The 19,974-nt window shown below is 40.0% G+C and overlaps 1 protein-coding gene and 1 long non-coding RNA gene across 4 annotated transcripts; one reads left to right on the top strand and one right to left on the bottom strand.

The window, feature by feature from the left end:
* The first annotated feature begins 910 nt into the window (after positions 1-910).
* si:dkey-97a13.12 lies at positions 911-9,257 on the top strand. 2 transcript variants are annotated; one of them, XR_004575490.1, is made up of 5 exons: positions 911-1,014; positions 1,355-1,398; positions 7,520-7,687; positions 7,772-7,863; positions 8,550-9,257. It is a non-coding gene; the product is annotated as an SH3 domain-containing kinase-binding protein 1 (long non-coding RNA). The 2 variants fall into 2 exon arrangements; XR_828586.4 differs by lacking the exon at positions 1,355-1,398.
* A 501-nt stretch (positions 9,258-9,758) lies between these two features.
* Positions 9,759-17,642, bottom strand: LOC105018437 (myb-related protein A). 2 transcript variants are annotated; one of them, XM_020044142.3, is made up of 16 exons: positions 17,461-17,642; positions 17,120-17,189; positions 16,571-16,618; positions 16,410-16,491; positions 16,259-16,330; positions 16,013-16,105; positions 15,700-15,920; positions 14,951-15,311; positions 13,110-13,448; positions 12,694-12,830; positions 12,178-12,292; positions 11,927-12,043; positions 11,566-11,673; positions 11,170-11,394; positions 10,727-10,816; positions 9,759-10,425 (listed from the first exon to the last, which is right to left on the bottom strand). In XM_020044142.3, exons 3-16 carry the CDS (start codon positions 16,603-16,605, stop codon positions 10,408-10,410), a joined length of 2,013 nt encoding a protein of 670 aa, XP_019899701.1. In that variant the 5' UTR covers positions 16,606-16,618; positions 17,120-17,189; positions 17,461-17,642; the 3' UTR covers positions 9,759-10,407. The 2 variants fall into 2 exon arrangements, with proteins under 2 accessions (XP_019899701.1, XP_034146912.1); XM_034291021.1 differs by lacking the exons at positions 17,120-17,189; positions 17,461-17,642 and adding an exon at positions 17,022-17,035 and having other exon boundaries at positions 9,759-10,816.
* Between the last annotated feature and the right edge of the window lie 2,332 nt (positions 17,643-19,974).

Genomic DNA, 19,974 nt, shown 5'->3' on the forward strand with positions numbered 1-19,974 from the left:
AACTAGACTGGACTGTCACGACAGTGCAGCATCATTCTTAGAAGTGAGCTATGTTTAATCTAGTTTCCAGAATACCTAAATGGACTGTTAGGTAATATAAGTGTCTCTGATCTGGCTGCTTTTAAGAGAAGATAGCACACTGGGAAAGCATTAGGGCCCATTGAGGGAGAGCCATGTGTAGTTATCACTAGGACACAGATTTCTTCTTCATCCCAACTGGAACCCTATTCCCTATATAGTGCCCTACATAGGCAAAAGTGCCATTTGTGATGCAATTAGTATGTTATTAAAGATCCTGCGTAAAGGCGTGGCTGTATATTAACTCCTTATTACTGTAAAATCCTGATAGAAAGCGGGGCACAAATTAATGTAGAAATCAATGCTGTTTTACTTTACAGCAAGTATTAGCAGAATAATTTCTATACCAACAAAAAAACAGACAATCTTTTTAATATAACTAAATCCTCTTTTTGGTTCTTTCCTGCCTTGTTCTGTTTTCTTTTTTCAATGCGGTTTCGATATGCAAATAGCACATTTTCTTTTTTTGAAGAATACGTTTATAAGAAATATGTTATAAATTGAGTAAGAATCACATTTATTTGCTGTATTTGATTCAATAATAATTGCAATATGTGAAATGTTCCAGTATATTCGCAAATTTTATTGCATTTTTGTAAGATTTTAAAGAATGATAAGGCATTAAAAACATTGAAGATCAGTTTTGTTTTGTGTCCTTTTTTTAAAACAACAGATCTCTGATAAAAATAGATTCAACAACGTCAGAGTTTGAAAAAACTAACGTTTCTGTCTAAGTATGACTGAGGGATTGGGTCTGTGTGTTCGTTGTAGTGCAGAGTGAGATTAGTGACACTGATAGTTATTTAAAGCAGAGAGCTTCTTGTGTGGAGCTGTCAGACAGTGAGACAGACCCAGCAGGAGAGGAGAAAATGCAACAGATCTACATGCAGAGTGATGGGCACTTTGAAGTGTTCACCACTGTCTTTTCACCAGAAGGTGAGTGCCATCTGCAATCTGGGGCTGTAGATACAGTATCAAGTGTCTCAGTATATTTCAAATTTAGAATCATCTTTGTCTTGTGGATAACAATGGATATGATTTGGTGATCCCAGAACAGCACAGATGTTTGATTAATACAACTTCTTTTGTACTTGGTAGTGTTTGATGTTGTATTTACCTGGTCTTTATTGTGATTATTCTTGTGCATTGAGAAGCATTTATTGGCCTTTTAAGGATATCATCATTTATTGGTTTTCAGTAGCCCAGTATAATTTTGCTGTTATCTTGACTAAAAGCTCATTATGGCTTCATAACAAAGTGTATCCCCATTCATTAGCTTGCAGAGCAAGATCAAAATACAGGCCCAGGGAAACAGACAAGGTATGGTAATTACTTTTCATTATTAATTGATAGTGGAAATTTACAACAGAGAAATTCAGTGTCACTCAAAGCACATGATCAGTAGTGTCAGTGTGATATTCTGCAGGGCACAAAATTCCCTGTATTACACATTTTGGATAGAGTTGAATGTAAAGAAGTATCATACAATTAATGGGAGCACCTATTCATATGAATGAAAAGGCAGTATTTATCCTCCAATCGTAACCTGACATTGTATGTTCCAACCTCGCTATGGTCTTATATAGTGTCCTTGGTTCCATTCATGAGTCTTTATGACAGTCACACGCACACACAGTTTCTTGGAGTTCCTTGCTCTATACAGGAGGTATGGACAGGATGTGTGGGGCCCATCAGTAATGGCCATCTTGTGTCCTACCTATTGTCCTTTGTTCAGCTGTCAGTCAGCACTTCCATGTGTTGGGTTGAGCTTTTTATTACCTTTTTATTTGTCAAGTAGACTAAATAACGTGTCATTCTGAACAATTCAATTCTTGTGACACAGCAAGCAACATTAAGCTAGTAAATTAAAAAAATAATATATAAAGCAAAAATAATAACAGAAAATACAAAATATACAATAGTGACTAGAAGCAATTTCAAATAATGTAGAAATGGGAATATGGACATTATGAATAGAAATCTTAAATATTATATATAAAAGTGTTTTAGTGCCTATAAATGGATACATTAAAATGTGCATGAATGTACATAGAAAGTGACCAGAGCATATGAACTGTATATGTGATTAACCAGTGTTGCTGGTTGAGGAGCCTTATGGTCTGGGGGTAAACACTGTTTGTGAGTCTGGAGGTGTGTGCTCCGATGCTCTTGGAGCGTCTACCAGAGGTCAGTTGAGTGAACAGACCATAACCTGGGTGGCTGTAGTCTTTGATGATGTTCCATGCTTTCCTAAGGCATTGTGTGTGGTAGATGCCTTGCATGGAATGGAGATGGCAACCGATGATGTGCTCCACTGACTTCACCAGCCTCTGGAGGGCTTTGCAGTCAGCAGCGGAGCAGCTGCCGTACCAGGCAGTAATGCAGCCTGAGAGGATGCATTAATGCTGCACCTGTAGAAGTTGGTGCAAGTTTTTGCAGACCATACCATCTTCTTCCGCTTATCCGGGGCCGGGTCGCGGGGGCAGCAGTCTAAGCAGGGATGCCCAGACTTCCCTCTCCCCAGACACTTCCTCCAGCTCTTCCGGGGTGACACCGAGGCGTTCCCAGGCCAGCCGGGAGACATAGTCCCTCCAGCGTGTCCTAGGTCTTCCCCGGGGTCTCCTCCCGGTGGGACGGGACCGGAACACCTTCCCAGGAAGGCGTTCCGGAGGCATCCGAAACAGATGCCCAAGCCACCTCAGCTGACCCCTCTCGATGTGGAGGAGCAGTGGCTCTACTCTGAGCTCCTCCCGGGTGACCGAGCTTCTCACCCTATCTCTAAGGGATCGCCCAGCCACCCTGCGGAGAAAGCTCATTTCGGCCGCCTGTATCCGGGATCTTGTCCTTTCGGTCATGACCCAAAGCAGACATGCCAAACTACTTGAATCTCCTCAGGAAGTACAGGCGCTTTTGGGCAGTTTTACCGGCGAGACTGCTGGCCTGGACCAGGTGAGGTCATCATTGATGAACACACAGAGAAACTTGAAGGCGAAGACTCGCTTCCTCCGCTCCCTCTGTATATGGAGGCATGATCCCCCCTCTGCTGCTTCCTGAAGTCCACAACCATCTCCTTAGTCTTGCAGACATTTAAAGAGAAGTTGTTGTCCTGGCATGTAGCCAAGTCAATTATCTTCTCTCTGTATTCAGTATCATCATTGTTGGTAATGAGACCCAGGATGGTGGTTGTCCACAAACTTAAGCATGAAGTTGGAGCTGTGTGTGGCCACACAGTTGTGTGAACAGGGAGTACAAGAGGGGAATGAGTATGCAGCCCTGAGGGGCTCTGATGCTCAAAGTCAGTGCAGAGGAGGTGAGGTTGCCTCTAGACGAAAAGCAACAAAATAAATAGTTTAAGCAGAAAACACCACGTTCAACCATTTATTGGATAACTTGTGTATAGTTATGTACATGCAATAGGTTCTGCTCCTCTGGGGTAACTCATTGCCATCATATGATGGTGTATATTACCAACAATAACATCACTGTAATATTAATGGCAATCTCCAAAGTGTAATGAGCAAGATAAGCAGTACCCATCCCCACACAAAAGAAACACAGAATCAAATAGGTTGGGTTAGGGGTGGTGGGTGGAATTGGCCGGCGTGCTAGCCGGATGCTAGTACGACCATCAACATATCAGACTACGTCAACTGACGTATAAATACATGGCATAAATGTGACATTGTGATAGGAGTGGTCAGACACTAGCTGACACATCACTGACCAATTACCACTCTGGTTTCCTGTCTGAACAAGCCCCATGAAACATAAAAATGGTGTTCAGCTCAAAATAGTTGATAAGTGGATCTACTAGAACTAAAAGGAAGCTAATTGAAAATCATCATCTTGCAAGATTTGTCAGTAAAAGATGAGATTGAAAAAACATGTTGAAAGAAAACAGGTGAGGTAGAAACTGTCAGCAAATATAAGAATGACTGATAGAGGACGTGTGAGTTCAGCCTACTTCTCCAGGTTGGCCTTGACCCAGACTGGCTTTATACCATTACAGTTATGGATTACATTTAATTTAATAATATAATTTAAAGGAAATAAATCCAGTGAGCCTTTGATTGTTATTAACAGACATGAGGAACTGGATACCAAGATAGTAGTGATGTGCAGTTTGTTTGTTCTGAACTAATATTTTTAGTGACTCTGGACTCACAAGTCCTTTTTTCCAGTGACTTCTTCAGTTGTATCGTTCATTGGAATGTTTGACAGCGGATTTCTACAACCAGCGGATTTGCTTCATACCAGGTCCTCCAGCCCTGTTCTCCAATCAATGTCAATGCACATTTGTAGAGAAAAATAGATCAAGGCTGGAACATCATAAAGACATGTTTATAACTGATAATTGAACGCGGACTATAATAATATGGTAAGTTGATTACTGAAGTCATGAAAAACAGATGAAAACAAGCACAGAGCCTTGTTGCCTAAGAAAAAAAAGACTTGTGAACAACTGACAGTTTTATCGTTCAATTGAACGGTTGTTTCATTCATTTGACTGGCAGCGGAGTTCTACCCAACCACGCTGTTAGTTTTACGCTCGCAAAGAAAAACAGATCAAGACAATAGCATTACAAACACATGTTTGTAACAGATAATTGGACACATGGTACGTCTAAAATAATGAGACCTACCATGGGCTGCTGTAGGCATTACTGACTCAAATGAACAAAATTACTTTAAAGATTTGAACTTTTTACTGAACAACAAGATCCGAGCCAGTAGAAAGAGTCAAATTTCCCATCAATACAAAATAGACTCTTATCCCTGTTTGGCTTGTGTTCAGTAATCCATTATCTCCCTTTCAAATGTATTTGGATACACTTCATACAGATATACACTACTGTTCAAAAGTTTGTGGTCACTTAGAATGTTACTTGTTTTCGTCCATTAAAATAACATCAAATTGAACAGAAAAACAGTGTAGACATTGTTTATGTCGGAAATAACTAATAATCTGGATTTTCAATGGAATATCTACAGTTGTGCTAAAACATTTGCATTCCCTTTGGGGAATTGGTAATATATGTACCATTTGTAAAGAAAACATGAGTGCCAGGAAAAACAAATGTCTTTTATTTCTTATGGGATTCACATTCAACTGTAGGTCATAACGGAATGGCACAATCATAAAACAAAACATGGCCACAAAGAATAAAATGAAAAGTCAAAAGTCTGCATACCCTTAATTCTTAATACTGTGTATTAACCCCTTTAGCATCAATGACAGCATGCAGTCTTTTGTAATAGTTGTCTATGAGGCCCCGAATTCTTGTAGGTCGTATAGCTGCCCATTCGTCTTAGAAAAATGACTCCAAGTAGTCTTGCATGAACTGCACGTTTGAGATCTCGCCAGAGTGGCTCGATGATATCAAGGTCAGGAGACTGTGATGGCCACACCAGAACCTTCACCTTTTTCTGCTGTAACCACTGGAGGGTCATCTTGGCCTTGTGCTTAGGGTCAATGTCGTGCTGGAAAGTCCAAAAGCTTCCCATGTGCAGCTTTCGTGCAGAAGAATGCAAATTGTCTGCCAGTATTTTATGATAACATGCTGCATTCATCTTGCCATAAATTTTCACAAGATTCACTGTGCCCTTAGAGCTCCCACACCCCCAAAACCTGAGTAAGTCACCACTGTGCTGTATTCTGTTCACTATAGGCCTTGTTGACCCCTCTCCAAACGTAGCGCTTATGGTTGTGACCATAAAGCTCAATTTTGGTCTCGTCACTCCAAATTCCAGTGTGACAGAAGCTGTGAGGTGTGTCAAGGTGTTATCAGGCATATTGTAACTGGCCTTTTCTGTTGCTTTGGTGCCGTAAAGGCTTCTTTCTGGCAACTCGACCATGCAGCTCATTAATGTTCAAGTATTGTCTTATTGTCCTATTCCATGCGTGCGAGAAATTACCAAGAAACTGAAGATCTCATACCATTCTGTGTACAACTCCCATCACAAAGGGAGACAAAACTGTATCTAACCAGAATAGAAAGAGGAGTGGGAGGCCCTGGTGCACAACTGAGCTAGGACAAGTACATGACAGTGTCTAGAAACAGACGCCTCACCGGTCCTCAACTGGCAGCTTCATTAAATAGTACCACAAAACACCAGTCTCAACGTCAACAGTGACAAGGCAACTCCAGGATGCTGGCCTTCTAAGCAGAATTGCACACAAAAAAACATCTCAGACTGGCCAATAAAAAAATAAAATTAAGATGATCTTGACAAAGGAAGGCAATTACTCCATTTTGCAATGCCATGCCATACCCTGTGGACAGCGCTTGACTGGAGACAATTTTCTCCTACACCTGCTTGTGGGAGCAGCTTGACTGAATGGTACATAAGAAGTGCCTATCAGGCCAAGACAATTTGTGGGAGGCGCTTCAGGAAGCATGGGGAGAAATCTCTTCATATGACCTAAACAAATTGACAACTAGAATGCCAAAGGTCTGCAAGTCTGTAATTGCTGCAAATGGAGGATTCTTTGACGAAAGCAAAGTTAAAAAATAAAAAAATATTATTCATAATCTTGTCAATGACAACATTTTCTATTCATTTTGATTTATTTCCAACTCAGCTATTCAATTCATTTCATGTGTTTTCATGGAAAATAAGGACACATCTAAGTTACCTAAAACTTTTGAACAGTAGTGTACATACCACATTGGGTGTCTTCTGTACCAAATGTATCCTCTTTCTAAAGCTATATTCAACAGTATTGTGAGAATATAAAATATGTATGAAAAGTGTGTAAATATTTTTTTAGTCTTTTATATATTGATTTAAATGTTATTATTTATAAGTTTCATGAATTGATTAAATAGATTTCAATTTAATGGAATATAATTAGTAGAATGTTATGTGCTGTCATGTGTCTAATGTGAGTAGCTGCTGCATGTGCAATAGGTCCTAGTAAAATAAAATCGAACATATATGTGCACATTTTGTTAGACAAACTTATATATTTATCTTTAGGCTAGTATTGACTGGTAATGAAATGAAAAAATCCTGAAAGTAAACTTTATCCACATAACTGGGTGTCCAAGCCTTTCTCCTGGCAAACTTTACATGTCCCTAGAGTCAGTCTTAAAAGGATAGACTTGTAATTTAAGACAAGATAATCCTCTTATCTGGTCCTCCATGGGGACATTTTGAATGAAGAGCAGTGGCTGCGTTTGACATCTGTGTTCTGTTGGTTCATAAAGATAGACATTTAATGAATTGGATCTATTTATAACTAATTCACTAAATCCCAATAACAGAGAATTAAGTTGTTTTACATTAGCTGTCTCAGATTAGATATATGTTCAACTGTCATCTGTCATCTTAGTTCAACTGTCATCTGCAAGCGTAAACAAATTACTTTTTCTGAAGTGTCAGGACAAACTTTAATGTTGGTACTTTGTTTTGTGTCATGTTACTTGTAACCCTTTAGGTAGTAGCAGCAGTCAACTATAGACCTCACTGGCCAGATGAGCTAAATCTCTTCCAGGGTGATGTCATCCAAGTACTCTACAGGGATGAGCCATCCTGGTGGTATGGCCGTCTGCAGAATGGTTCTGAGGGGTACTTCCCCTCAGTGTGTGTGACCAAACTGAATCAGGTAAGGTGGTCCCCTGACTGATTAAAGGCTAGGACACGGTACCTATTTATGGCCTGTCTAAATGAGTTCTGTTTGTTTGTAAAGAGAGATGATCATGAGCCAACGAAAGCCAATCTAATCTCGTTACGGCGGCATTCATCCAAAGGTGCAGCTCCTGATGACCAATGCTGCTCAAGGTCAGAACCATGTCATACCACACATCCTTCTTAACACACCTGGGCCCAAACCTCATAGAGGGAAAGCAGATAATTTTTCTCAAATTTCTGGGTAACAATTAAAGTACCTTACATTTAATAGTTTTTAAGAAGAAAAAAATATGTTCAAGATCGAATTTAGCAAGGAGCTTTCTGAGAGTAGTTAAAATGTTTGAAATTTGTTAGATGCTCAAATTGATTTACTGTAAGTAGATTGAGCTGAAGAATGCTAGATGGGATTACCACACAGCCCATTAATAGTGGTTCCACCAGTGGGTTGGAGGAATGAGTTCTGACTGGGCTGAGTAGGAGCTGCCCTGATGTTTGGGTGAAACAGCCAGGACAACAGAGGTTGCAGAAAGAAGAGCTTGGGTAGGGAAGGGTGGTTTCTAAGCAAACTAATTAAAAAACAAGGTCTTACTGGTCTTTTAGCTTACAACTAAAATTCAACCAGTATCTATCAGGAAAAACAGATTAAAACAAACAAACCGAATGAGCTGAAATGCAAAAGGGACCATGACCACACTGGGCATTTAACAACAAAAAAACTGTTCACCAGAATATGTTAAGCTGATCCTCCCTTAAACAGTTTTTCCCTAAAGTAGGACTTAAAGTCACAGAGAATCAACGAGTTGCCATTGTGATTGTTTTCCTCTTTATGTATGAAGCGGGTGCAGCACTCCAAAGGTTCCCAGGCATAGGAAAGAGGGTCTCTTCCGGGGTCTAGCACACGAGGCCTCCTCAGGCTCAGCCCACAGCTCCCCCAGCCTGTTGCACCGCCTTCTATCCAAGGGCAACCGGAGGAGGAGTGATACCCAGGCACCAGATTCCACCGATGGCTCCACCAACGTAGCATTCGAACCCGACTGATGTTTCTGATAGAGAATTGAGTCATGGGTTTTCAAGCATTTATTCTGTGTTTGTTGCTGCTCTCACAACACATCTTTAAAGTCACAATGTTGCATAATTTACTCAGATGTTTGCTTATCCACTCATTGTAGATTATCAAAGAGAAACCCACAATCCATAAAAATACTACATGTTTAATAACTGAAAATCTTTGACCATTTTGTAGTTTGAACCTTTTTTTACCACTACAATATCTGAAGTCTGGCAAAGGTCTGTTGTGTATAACCAAGTATGGTCCCTTCGTTACCTTTTTTTCTTACTAGCCCATTGTTGTTTGCATTGTTGCTTAACTTTACAATTATTGAAATTGTGTGTGTTTATTAATGTGCATATATTTATTATAAAATAAAATGTAAATGTACTTCTTCATAGTATTAATGACAAGATTTTATAGATTCCTTAACATCGTGCCCATCCAGTCTTTAGGAACTCACAAGCAAGACATGCTCTACATATACTGCCTTAGGTACAGCAAACACCAGATAATGATTTTACACTTTTATTATTATTATTATCAAAACAAGGTTACATTGTTCATACGTTGGTAGTGACTCTATACAAAGGTGACATAAACAATGTGTGATATTGTCCTATATGAAAACTTAGACAAAGATTTATAATTTCTGTTTTAGATTTTTTTTTTTATTCCTCAACCTTGAAGTAATAACCAGTTTGAAAATAAAACTACATTACAAGTAATGAAAATAGACTACAGCTGTCATCAGCATACAACAATATTTAAAAAGTATCAATCATTCAGTTGTCTTAGTAATCCTACCAACTAAAACCTGTTTGCAAAAATATTAAACTCCTGATATTTAGTTTGATGTATTATCCATAGCTAACATTGGTCAATAAAATACATCTTAATGTAGATTAAAACTATTGACACACTACATTTTGTAATCAATACTTGACTTTCTTAAAATTCCTTATGGAAATTGCTAAATACTGTTATATGATTTAAATTTAAAATCTCAGTTTAAATCTTACTAATAAAGTATTGGCTTTACTTGCATATACAATTACAATTTTGTTACCACTGAAATGTTTCTAGATTGAATAAAAAAATAAGGACACTTTGGAAACCCATAGAACGAGTACTTATAAGTTTGTACATCAACCACATAAAAATGAAAGGATCTCAGCCAGTGCTGTCACAATGGCTTCTGACCCTCCAATAACTGCTTTACCTTCTTTGTCTCACTAGCAGTAAAATAATATGTACACAGTCCAACACCATCGCCCTGACTTCTGATTTCAAACATCCACAAATTTAAGCAATACAAAGTGGGTATGCTATACCTTAAACACATACCTTGAAAGAGTTTGGGAGGTGGAATTTTGTAAATTGTTTTGTTTTTTGTAAATTGAATATGGAGCAGATATAATTTGTTATTTGAAATGTCCATGTATTTACGGAGAGATTTGAGATGCATGAAATTGCTGTCCAATTTGAAAATGTTCAGTCTGTGCAAAGTAGTAAAATTCACCTTCAATATACATTTTAAAAAGGTGGATTCAGTATCAAACATGATTTACTGATTAACTGTAAAAATGAAATAAAAATACAGATCAGGTGGGGTTTGGTTTTGCAGTAAAATCTCAGTAACGCCTTCAGATGACCTTCAAAAGCTGCATAAAAACATTTAAAGATTTATAATTTTTCTACACCTTCAGTGTGCAAAATATTCATAAATGTTCACCTAGTGAAATACAGGAGGTAATGCTTTTTAACCTATGGAATAAAATTAAAATAGGAAATCTAAAATCTGCTATCTACAGTTAGATTCTGTTATACCTCTGTTAAACCAAAAAAATTTAAGTGTTTGTGCCGTCTTGCTAACTCCTACGATCAACTAGACATAGGACTCGGCTTAATGTTAGCTACGAAGTAGGGTCAAAGCACCAGCGTCCTGGAGGCAGGGCCAGGTACCTGGGAACTGAGAAACTTTCTGGCCTGCTCAGCTACAGTAATCTGATCATCAGTCTTCCCGAAAAGCACAGCGTCCCACTCACAGCTCATCTGAAACAACAATGGATGTGTCCAATAAAAACCAATTGGTTTTGTTCTCCTTTGCAAACGGCATGCAGTTATAACGAATACAACCCAGTGAAGACGCAGTCCAACACATTAGAGACACAAGAAATACTGTACCACTAAACTTCAGAAAGATTTCAGTGTTGAAAATATTCTATGAGTCTGGTCGCTTGCCACTGATTATGAAGAAAAACAGGAATGGTTGAGCCTATGTGATTACACACATTGTTCAAATCTCTGTGACGTTTTATTTGCAATAACATCTGTCAAATTTTTTTTTTAAAGAAGCTTAATGGCTGCTGGAGATTCTGATATTTTCAGAAGTCTCTGAGCCTCACCTCTGATTGGTTGCGTTCGGCACTTGTGTTTAGATGATGGAGGATCCTGATAACAGCTGGGTTACAGTCATCGCTGACAGCTATGGGGAGGGCATGTTGGGGCAGGTGACGGCAGGGCTCTTCTTGGTCTGACACCACCATGGGGGGCGGTGAGCACACCAGCTCCTCACAGCCCAGCATGGAGGACCTCAGACGGCTGCTTTTCAGCAAGCTCTCCCCCTGGATCTGAGAGAAAAGAGTGGATATTTCCCTTCATCTACACCGGTCTATGGCTGTTGGTCATTTTCATATCTCGGGGAAAATTTAATATTTGCCTCATGTTCAGCAGCGTTTCTGGCACACTTGGATATTTGCCCGATAGGATGCAGAGCTTCTGACATTAGACATTCCAGTTACCTGTACATTTTTGAACTGCTCTTGGGGATACAGCTGAGCATTGTTGCAGTCTGTGCTCCAGGGTTCCACATCCAGGGATTTTCTTATTCTCATAGACAATGCATCTGCCTGGGTTCAAAAACATGAAATTGATATGTCTGTAAAACCTTTGTTCCCATCCATGTATAAACTCAGAAATGGACTGCAGTGATAAGTCATTATCAGAAATTTTCTTCATCATATTCTCTATTTCCTCTTAGGTCTATTGCTTCTTGGTTTTTGGAATGTGTCCTTACTCATTAAACACTAAACGGACAAATGTATTTGTTTGAATGGAATTGAATGATTTCATAATAAATGTGTGCATATGATGTTAGGATACCTCATGCTTCCAGGAACAGAAATCTGATGGTGTTTCCTCGTGATTTAATACATCTACCTCACTTTCCTCTCTGAGCCCCTCTTCATCCAGGTAAGCCAAGGACGCAGGCTGCTGCAACTAACACAGTGCGATACACACAGACAATTGGTTAGAGCAAGGAGAAATTGCGTAGCATATCTTCTTACACACACTAAATATGCTAAAAACATTCTTATGACAATGTTGTTAAGTATGTAATATTATGAACACACCATCATTTTAAACAGGCAATGCCTCTTTGCTTGACTGGCCGTGACAGTCTTGAAGGGTGTTGGAGTTTGTGGCATGGGTAGCATGATGGCTTTACGAACCTTAGGGGTCTTCAACCTTCATAAAACAAACAGTACATGAAACATGTAGCAACACCATGGTAACAGAATGATTGAAAATGTTTTCCCTGCGATGGGAAAGTTGAACAAACCATGAAACAAATAAAACTCCATGCACGACCTGTGCTTTAAAAATGGTATGTTTAAAAAAATGAATTTAATAAGAACAGTGTAGACGCATAGTTTGGTAATATAATGCCAGTAAAACAGAACAAATGGTTGTGTTCCCGAGGACATTGTAATAATTATTGTGTATTCAGTTGTACATCTCATTTAACTTTGCAATCCCAGGTTTATTTTTGTTGACAAAACTGGAATGTAAAAAAATGAACTAGGACAAAGCATAATGTAAGTGAACTATAATGAAATAGCCACACAGAAATGCCTTAAAAAACTCACCCAGAATTCTCCTTCAGATGCCTGGCTGTTAACTCCTGGAAGGGGGTAGTGTTGGATCGTTTGCGGGCACAAACTGGGGTTGAAGTTAGAGCTGAATTATCTAGAGTCAAGTCGTCAACTCCAGAAACAGTGAAAAACTACAGAAAAAAAGTTTGCGCCAGTTATATTAATAATGAATCACAAAAACACTACTGTAAATTAGAGACAAATTTGAATGTATTTTACCAATACACATTGTTCAACTTGCAGTGCACAAATTACATTTTATAGTTATATGACTTTTGTTCCAAGCCATAGGCCATCCACTTGACAGATTGAAATGACTACCCTACCCTTGCTCTAGTGTATTTTACAAACACCAAAGATCAATGAGTAGTTTGTATAGGTATTTGATGGTATTAAATGAGAAATTCTACCTCAGAAGGGGAGAATGGCAGTGCTTTAACAGGAGTGATCCTAGGTGCTGAAGTGCTGTTGTCTAAAAAGCATGCACTGTGGCACTGACTGTCGGGGAACTGCTCCCCCATATCCCTCTTCAGAATGGGGGAAAGTATGCTCAGCTTGGTCGTGATGGTTGAGGGGGCAGGCATCACTTCAGCATAGTTCTTACTCAGGCCAGATATGGCTGAGTCATTAAAATGGCAACTAGCTCCTTTTGACATTCCCAACTGGGTGACAGGGGTCACTTTCTGTTTCAGGGGCGAAGGTACTTCCTTCAGACTGAAACTTGTAACCTCACTCCAGGCCAATGGATCCTGCGGGGCCAGGCAAGCCAAAATGGGTTACTGACATAAACGTGATTTAAAACAGTTATTATTTTATGTTTGCTCCATGTACTGTTTTCACTGTGTGAAGACAAATGTTTAGAAAATCCGGTCCAATTATTGGTTGTAATATCAACACCGATCAGCCATAACATTATGACCTCCTGCCTAATATTGTGTAGGTCCCCGTTTTGCCGCCAAAACGGCCCTGGCCGAGGTCGAGGTATGGACTCTACTAGACTTCTGAAAGTGTGCTGTGGTATCTGGCACCAAGAAATTATCAGCAGATTCTATAAGTCATGTCAGTTGCGAGGTGGGGCCTCCATGGATCGGACCGGTTTGTCCAGCACATCCCACAGATGCTCGATTGGATTGAGATCTGGGGAATTTGGAGGCAAACAACTTGTTGTGTTCCTCAAACCATTCTTGAATAATTTTTGCTTTGTGGCAGTTCGCATTATCCTGCTGAAAAAGGCCAATGTCATCAGGGAATACTGTTGCCATGAAAGGGTGCACATGGTCTGCAACAATTCTTAGGTATGTAGTACATGTCAAAGTAACATCCACATGAATGGCAGAACCCAAGGTTTCCCAGCAGACCATTGCCCAAAGCATCACACTGCCTCCCCTGGCTTGCCTTCTTCCCATGGTGCATCCTGGTGCCATGTGTTCTCCAGGTAAGCGACTCACACGCACCCAGCATCCATGTGATTCATCAGACCAGGCCACCTTCTTCCATTGCTCCGTGGTCTGATTCTGAAGCTCATGTGCCCAATCTACGCGCTTTCGTCAGTGGTCATATGGGTCAGCATGGGCACCCTGACTGGTCTGCGGCTACGCAGCCCCATGCGCAACAAACTGCGATGCACTGTGTTTTTGACATCTTTCTATCAGTACCACCTTTCTATCTGACCCAGTCTTCTAGCCATCACAATTTGGCTCTTGTCAAAGTCGCTCAGATTCTTATGCTTGCCCATTTTTCCTGCTTCTAACATCAACTCTGAGGACAGAATGTTCACTTGCTGCATAATATATTCCACACACTGACAGATGCCATGATAATGAGATGATCAGTGTTACTCACTTCACCTGTCAGTGGTCATAATTTTATGGCTTATCGGTGCATATTGATTTCAGCAAAGAGCCTGTCCCTGGGTTACACCTAAGGGACCCCACAGTCCTTGCCAGTCCCAATATCCACTAAAACCTGAGGCCTCAAAGGGAAAAATGCCTGTGTTTAAAGCATTGTATTTTTGTCTTCTGCTATCTGTGATTGTGTAGTTTTTTCTTGTTTGTTTTTAATCATTGTACCTCCGCTGTATGTGTAAACATGTATATGCAGGCCCCAGCTGTAAAAGAGACCTTAATCTAAGTCTGTGTTCCTTGTTGAAATAAAGGTATAATGATAAAGTGTACCAAACTGGGAGACAGAAGGAGCACTATGCTGCTTAAATCTAATTCTTATGCATTGCAATTCTATGACCACAACTGACCGAGTCGATGAGCTCAAGAGTCTCTGCAAACTCGGGAATGGTTCGTAAGGAGGAGAGGACGGAGCTGGCCTCTACAGCCAAGAACTTTGTGGGAGACACTGGGGGGTAGACAGGAGAACCACCGTGGTCCTCCATACTGTGGTTAACCAAGCTATTCAGGGTTGAGTTGGTCAGACCGCCATCAGTCAGGCTGCTGAAATAATTATTCTGTCTCCTCATAGAAGAGCAGGAGGACATGGTTCGTTGCTTGATGGGAGCATTTGTCTTATTGACTTCTGTCAGGGTGTCTTGCAGGTAGCCCTCCTGCTCCACCTTTCTACGCATGGTGGAATTCCAGTGATTCTTTATAGAGTTGTCCGTCCTAGGGGGATTTATAGAATCAGGACAATATTAACTTGTACACTGTAAACACTATATGCATGTTATTATAGGCCACATCTACTACCAAAAACATCTTCATGAAATTCACTGCATATTGACTGCATATTAGTTGAATTGCTCTGGACTTAAACCTAATTCCTCAATTTTGCATTACTGTTGACTAGATCCTTATGGGCCAGGGTCAAATGTATTGTCCCATATAGAAAATATATATATGCTGTTTCAGACATGTGGAATGTAACCTTGTTGTTACCATCCCCTTAACACTATTACAGCAAAGTACCAGCCTATTTTCTAAACGTAATACATGCACGTTTTTTGGATTAAAGTGTCTGCAAGAGTAAACTACAGAAATGTAATACTATTACCTGCCTGGCAGCAGCTTGGCTATCTCTGCCCAGCGATTCCCAATACGTTTGTGAGCTGCATAAATGATCTCGTCCTCCTCTTGAGTCCAGCATGACTTCTTCACCTCAGGATTAAGGTGGTTGTGCCAGCGCTCACGGCACTGCTTACCAATTCGCCCATGAAGATGTTTGGCAATGATGGACCAGCGCTTAGGGCCATAAATGTGCACCAACTCAATGACCTTTTTACACAAAACAAAGTTAAGAAAGTAGCTAATACATAGCTTATACACATTTCTGGTTAGTGAGAACACCTAACATAAATTGTCTTCACCCTCTTATCCTCCTCCTTTGTCCAAGGCCCTTTCACTAGTTGTGGGTTAAGCACCTTCTGCCATCGGTGCTGACACTGTGAATCAGATCTTTTCTGTCAGAACAAACAAAAAAAGGAAGACATCAGTCAAAGGTATCAATAGATAAGAGACAAAAATATGTCAAAGTTGGGCAAGCCTTGTGATCATGATTTTTTTTTTAGAAAAAGGATAGTAAGTGCATGCCATCTAAATTTCCTAACAATCACCTTGAAATGGTTTGCAATCAAATTCCAATCATCTGTCCCGAGTTCAGCCACAAGTCTCTTCAGCCTCTCATCCTTGTAATCAAAATGTGAAAACATTATCTTAAAAGTTGACTGTCTGTTATAAAAGACAACTCATTCCAGGATGACTTACTTCTTCACTCGACCACTTGACTTTCTGCATAGACTTCTTGGGGCATTTCACCTCAATGCAGTTATAGCCATCACTGACATTACTGGGAAAGTAAGTACCAAAGAGATGTATATACAAGACATTCAAATAAAATGTACAGACAAGAGATTCCCTTAACTTACCTAAGAAGGTATCGACTTCGTCTACCACTGGCCATATTGTCTGGTTTACTTTATGCAGCAATGTTTATTGGAAAAAACATGGAGGAAACATACAAGATTCATGTTATTAAATGTTGTTAGCTAAAATTGGACAGGTAAAAATAGCTGACAGGTCATTAACAAATCTAACGAATGCATAATAGAGACTTGGCTAGTACATGTAATGTGGCTGGCCAGCTTTTTTAAACATAGCTAACTTCAGCTATTGTATTGACTGTACTTAGCTAGCAACACTTCGTGAGCCGAGTCAGCTAATGTAGCCAGCTAAAATGACAACGTTTGTTATACATGTGGTTGATTTTATAACATTAAAAACGAATCATTATTTTATCTCAATGTCTCCATAAAATAACCCACATTCCATCCTGTGACCGCTGCGTGTGATACTGTCCAGTGTTCATTTGTCTCTTACCGGGACACTTCATAAACATGTCTATCCCGCCGATTGACCATATTGCCGGTGCTCGCGCTCACCCCTTTCAAAACAAGAGGCACTGAACTCAAACTTACTGTAAATGATGCAGCGCACGCGGACTCTCTTCTCATTGGTCAGAATACATTTGCAACCTTCAGCTCAGCACTATACAATTCAAAATATATATATCAGAAAAGCCAAGTATCCCACTAACCAAGCAACTGGTCAAGTACTTTATGGCTATCTGTATTTACATAATAACAGGCATAGAAAGATGTAAAGAGGGATATTTAAATGTTGATGCAATGCTTCCACCTAGTGGACACCTAGAACAACACCATAACAAAGAAAATGTATTGTATAAAATAACCGTTTGTTTTGTAAACACTGCTCAAAAAAATTAAGGGAACATTTAAATCACACAGCAATGACTCACCTCCAGTTCCTCCTCGCACAAAGGTGCAGATACCGGTCCTACTGCTGGGTTGATACCTTTCTACATCCCTGTCCAGCTCTCCTCATGTAATGGCACATCTCCTGGTATCTCCTCCATGCTCTAGAGACTGTACAAGGAGACACAGCACACCTTGCGACAGCACGTATGGATGTGCCATCCTGGAGGAGCTAGACTGCCTGTGCAACCTGAATGGGCTGCAAGTACCGCCTCAGACTAGCAGTAGTGACAAGGACACTTGCAAAACACAAAACTAGAGAAGAATCAGGAAGGATAAGGGGAGAGCGATTGTCTGTGGCCACCAAAACCATTCACTTTTTTGGGGCTGTCTTGCTGTTTGGGGTTTTCACTTTCATTTGCACCAAAATAGGTGACATTGAGTCACATTCGCTTATTCTTCCCAACTGGACAGATTGATAGCTGTTTAATTGATTTGGTGTTATACTGTGATGATTACGTGTTCCCTTAATTTTTTTGAGCAGTGTATTATGTACATGCAATTTGCCAACATATCCAATTTGAAATGTGTGGCTGTGTCTTTTGTAAAAAGGCTTGAGGGAGTGTAGTATACAGCCAACATGCCATGGATAAGAGCTGTTCTTACAAACACATTTCAGAGCTTAACCATGGTGTACGGACAACATGCCACAAATCCCTGAAACTCCTTTTTGGTTTTTATTAAAGGTTGGCAACGGAATTAGAAGTCAATTATTGTGATGTAATACCTGTGGCATACAGTCTGCAACCAGCACTCAGGATTCAAAACAACCGGTTTATAATTAAGCAATAACGCTCCAGAGGGGTGTGGCACATGGCCAATGAGCTGCCCTTAGGCATGGTGCAACCCAGATTGCCACCATACAGCTCTTAGCTGTAGTATATTGACCAAATACTACACCCCTCTCAAGCCTTATCCTTAAGTATAGCAAAGCAATTACAGAAGTAAAAAGCATTCAGACCACCCTGTTTATAATAATAAATATATACATACATATATTTTCATAGATATTATTGTAATATACAGAGGAATATAAAAAGTCTACACACCCCTGTTAAAATGCCAGGTTCTCGTGATGTAAAAGAATGAGACAAAGAAATCATGTCAGAACCTTTCCACCTTTAATGTGACCTATAACGTGAACAATTCAATTGAAAAACAAACTGAAATCTTCGAGGGGGAAAAAATAAAAACTCACAATAACCTGGTTGCATACCCTTAAACTAATACTTTATTGAAGCACCTTTTGATTTTATTACAGCACTCAGTCTTTATGGGTAGGAGTCTATTAGCATGGCACGTCTTGACGTGGCAATATTTGCCCACTCTTCTTTGTAGAAGCACTCCAAATCTGTCAGAGTGTGAAGACATATCCTGTGCACAGCCCTTTTCAGATCACCCCACATATGTTCAGTTGGATTCAGGTCTGGGCTCTGGCTGGGCCATTCCAAGATGTTAATCTACTTCTGGTGAAGCCACACTTTTGTGGATTAGGATTGACGTGCTGACACGACATCTTTCTAATGGACGCCTGAAGGTTTTGTGCCAAAATTGCCTGGTATTTGGAACTGTTCATAATTCCCCCCACCCTGAATAAAGGCCCCAGTTCCAGCTGAAGAAAACCAGACCAAAAGCATGATGCTGCCACCACCATGCTTCACTGTGGGTATGCTATTCTTTGGGCGAGGTGAATTATGTCCAAAAAGTTCCACCTTGGTTTCATGAGACCATAACACATTTTCCCACATATTTTCGGGGGACTTGATGTTTGTTTTTGCATACTTCAGCCAGGCTTGGATGTTTTTCTTTGTAAGAAAAGGCTTCAGTCTTGCCAACCTACCCCATAGTCCATTCATATGAAAAATACAGGAGATTGTTGTCACATGTATCACACAGCCAGTACTTGCCAGAAATTCCTGCAGTTCCGTTATTGTTGCTGTAGGCTTCTTGGAAGCCTCCCTGAACAGTTTTCTTCTTGTCTTTTCCTCCATTTTGGAGGGACATCCAGTTCTTGATAATGTCTCTGTTGTGCCATATTTTCTCCACTTGATGACTGCCGTCACTGTGTTCCATGGTATATCTAATGCTTCAGAAATTATTTTGTACCCTTCTCCTGACTGATATCTTTCAACAATTACACCCCTCTGATGCTTTGGAAGCTCTCTGCAGACCATAGCTTTGGCTCTGAGATGCAACTAAGAAAAACAGCTGAACTTTATTTGTGATTAATCAGTCACTTTAAATAATGGCAGGTGTGTAATGACTTCTATTTAACATTTGAATGTGAATGTGAGTTTGAATGTGATTGGTTAATTCTGAACACAGGCACATCCCCAGTTATAAAAGGGTGTGCACACTTATGCAACCAGGTTATTGTAAGGTTTTTAAAAATAACATGACATGATTTATCTTTGTCTCATTCTTTTACATCACAAGAACCTGGCATTTTAACACTTTTTATATCCACTGTAAGTATAGCAGGCGTAAGAAAACACTTT

Source organism: Esox lucius, chromosome 3, assembly GCF_011004845.1.
Source record: "Esox lucius isolate fEsoLuc1 chromosome 3, fEsoLuc1.pri, whole genome shotgun sequence".
Taxonomy (NCBI): Eukaryota; Metazoa; Chordata; class Actinopteri; order Esociformes; family Esocidae; genus Esox; species Esox lucius.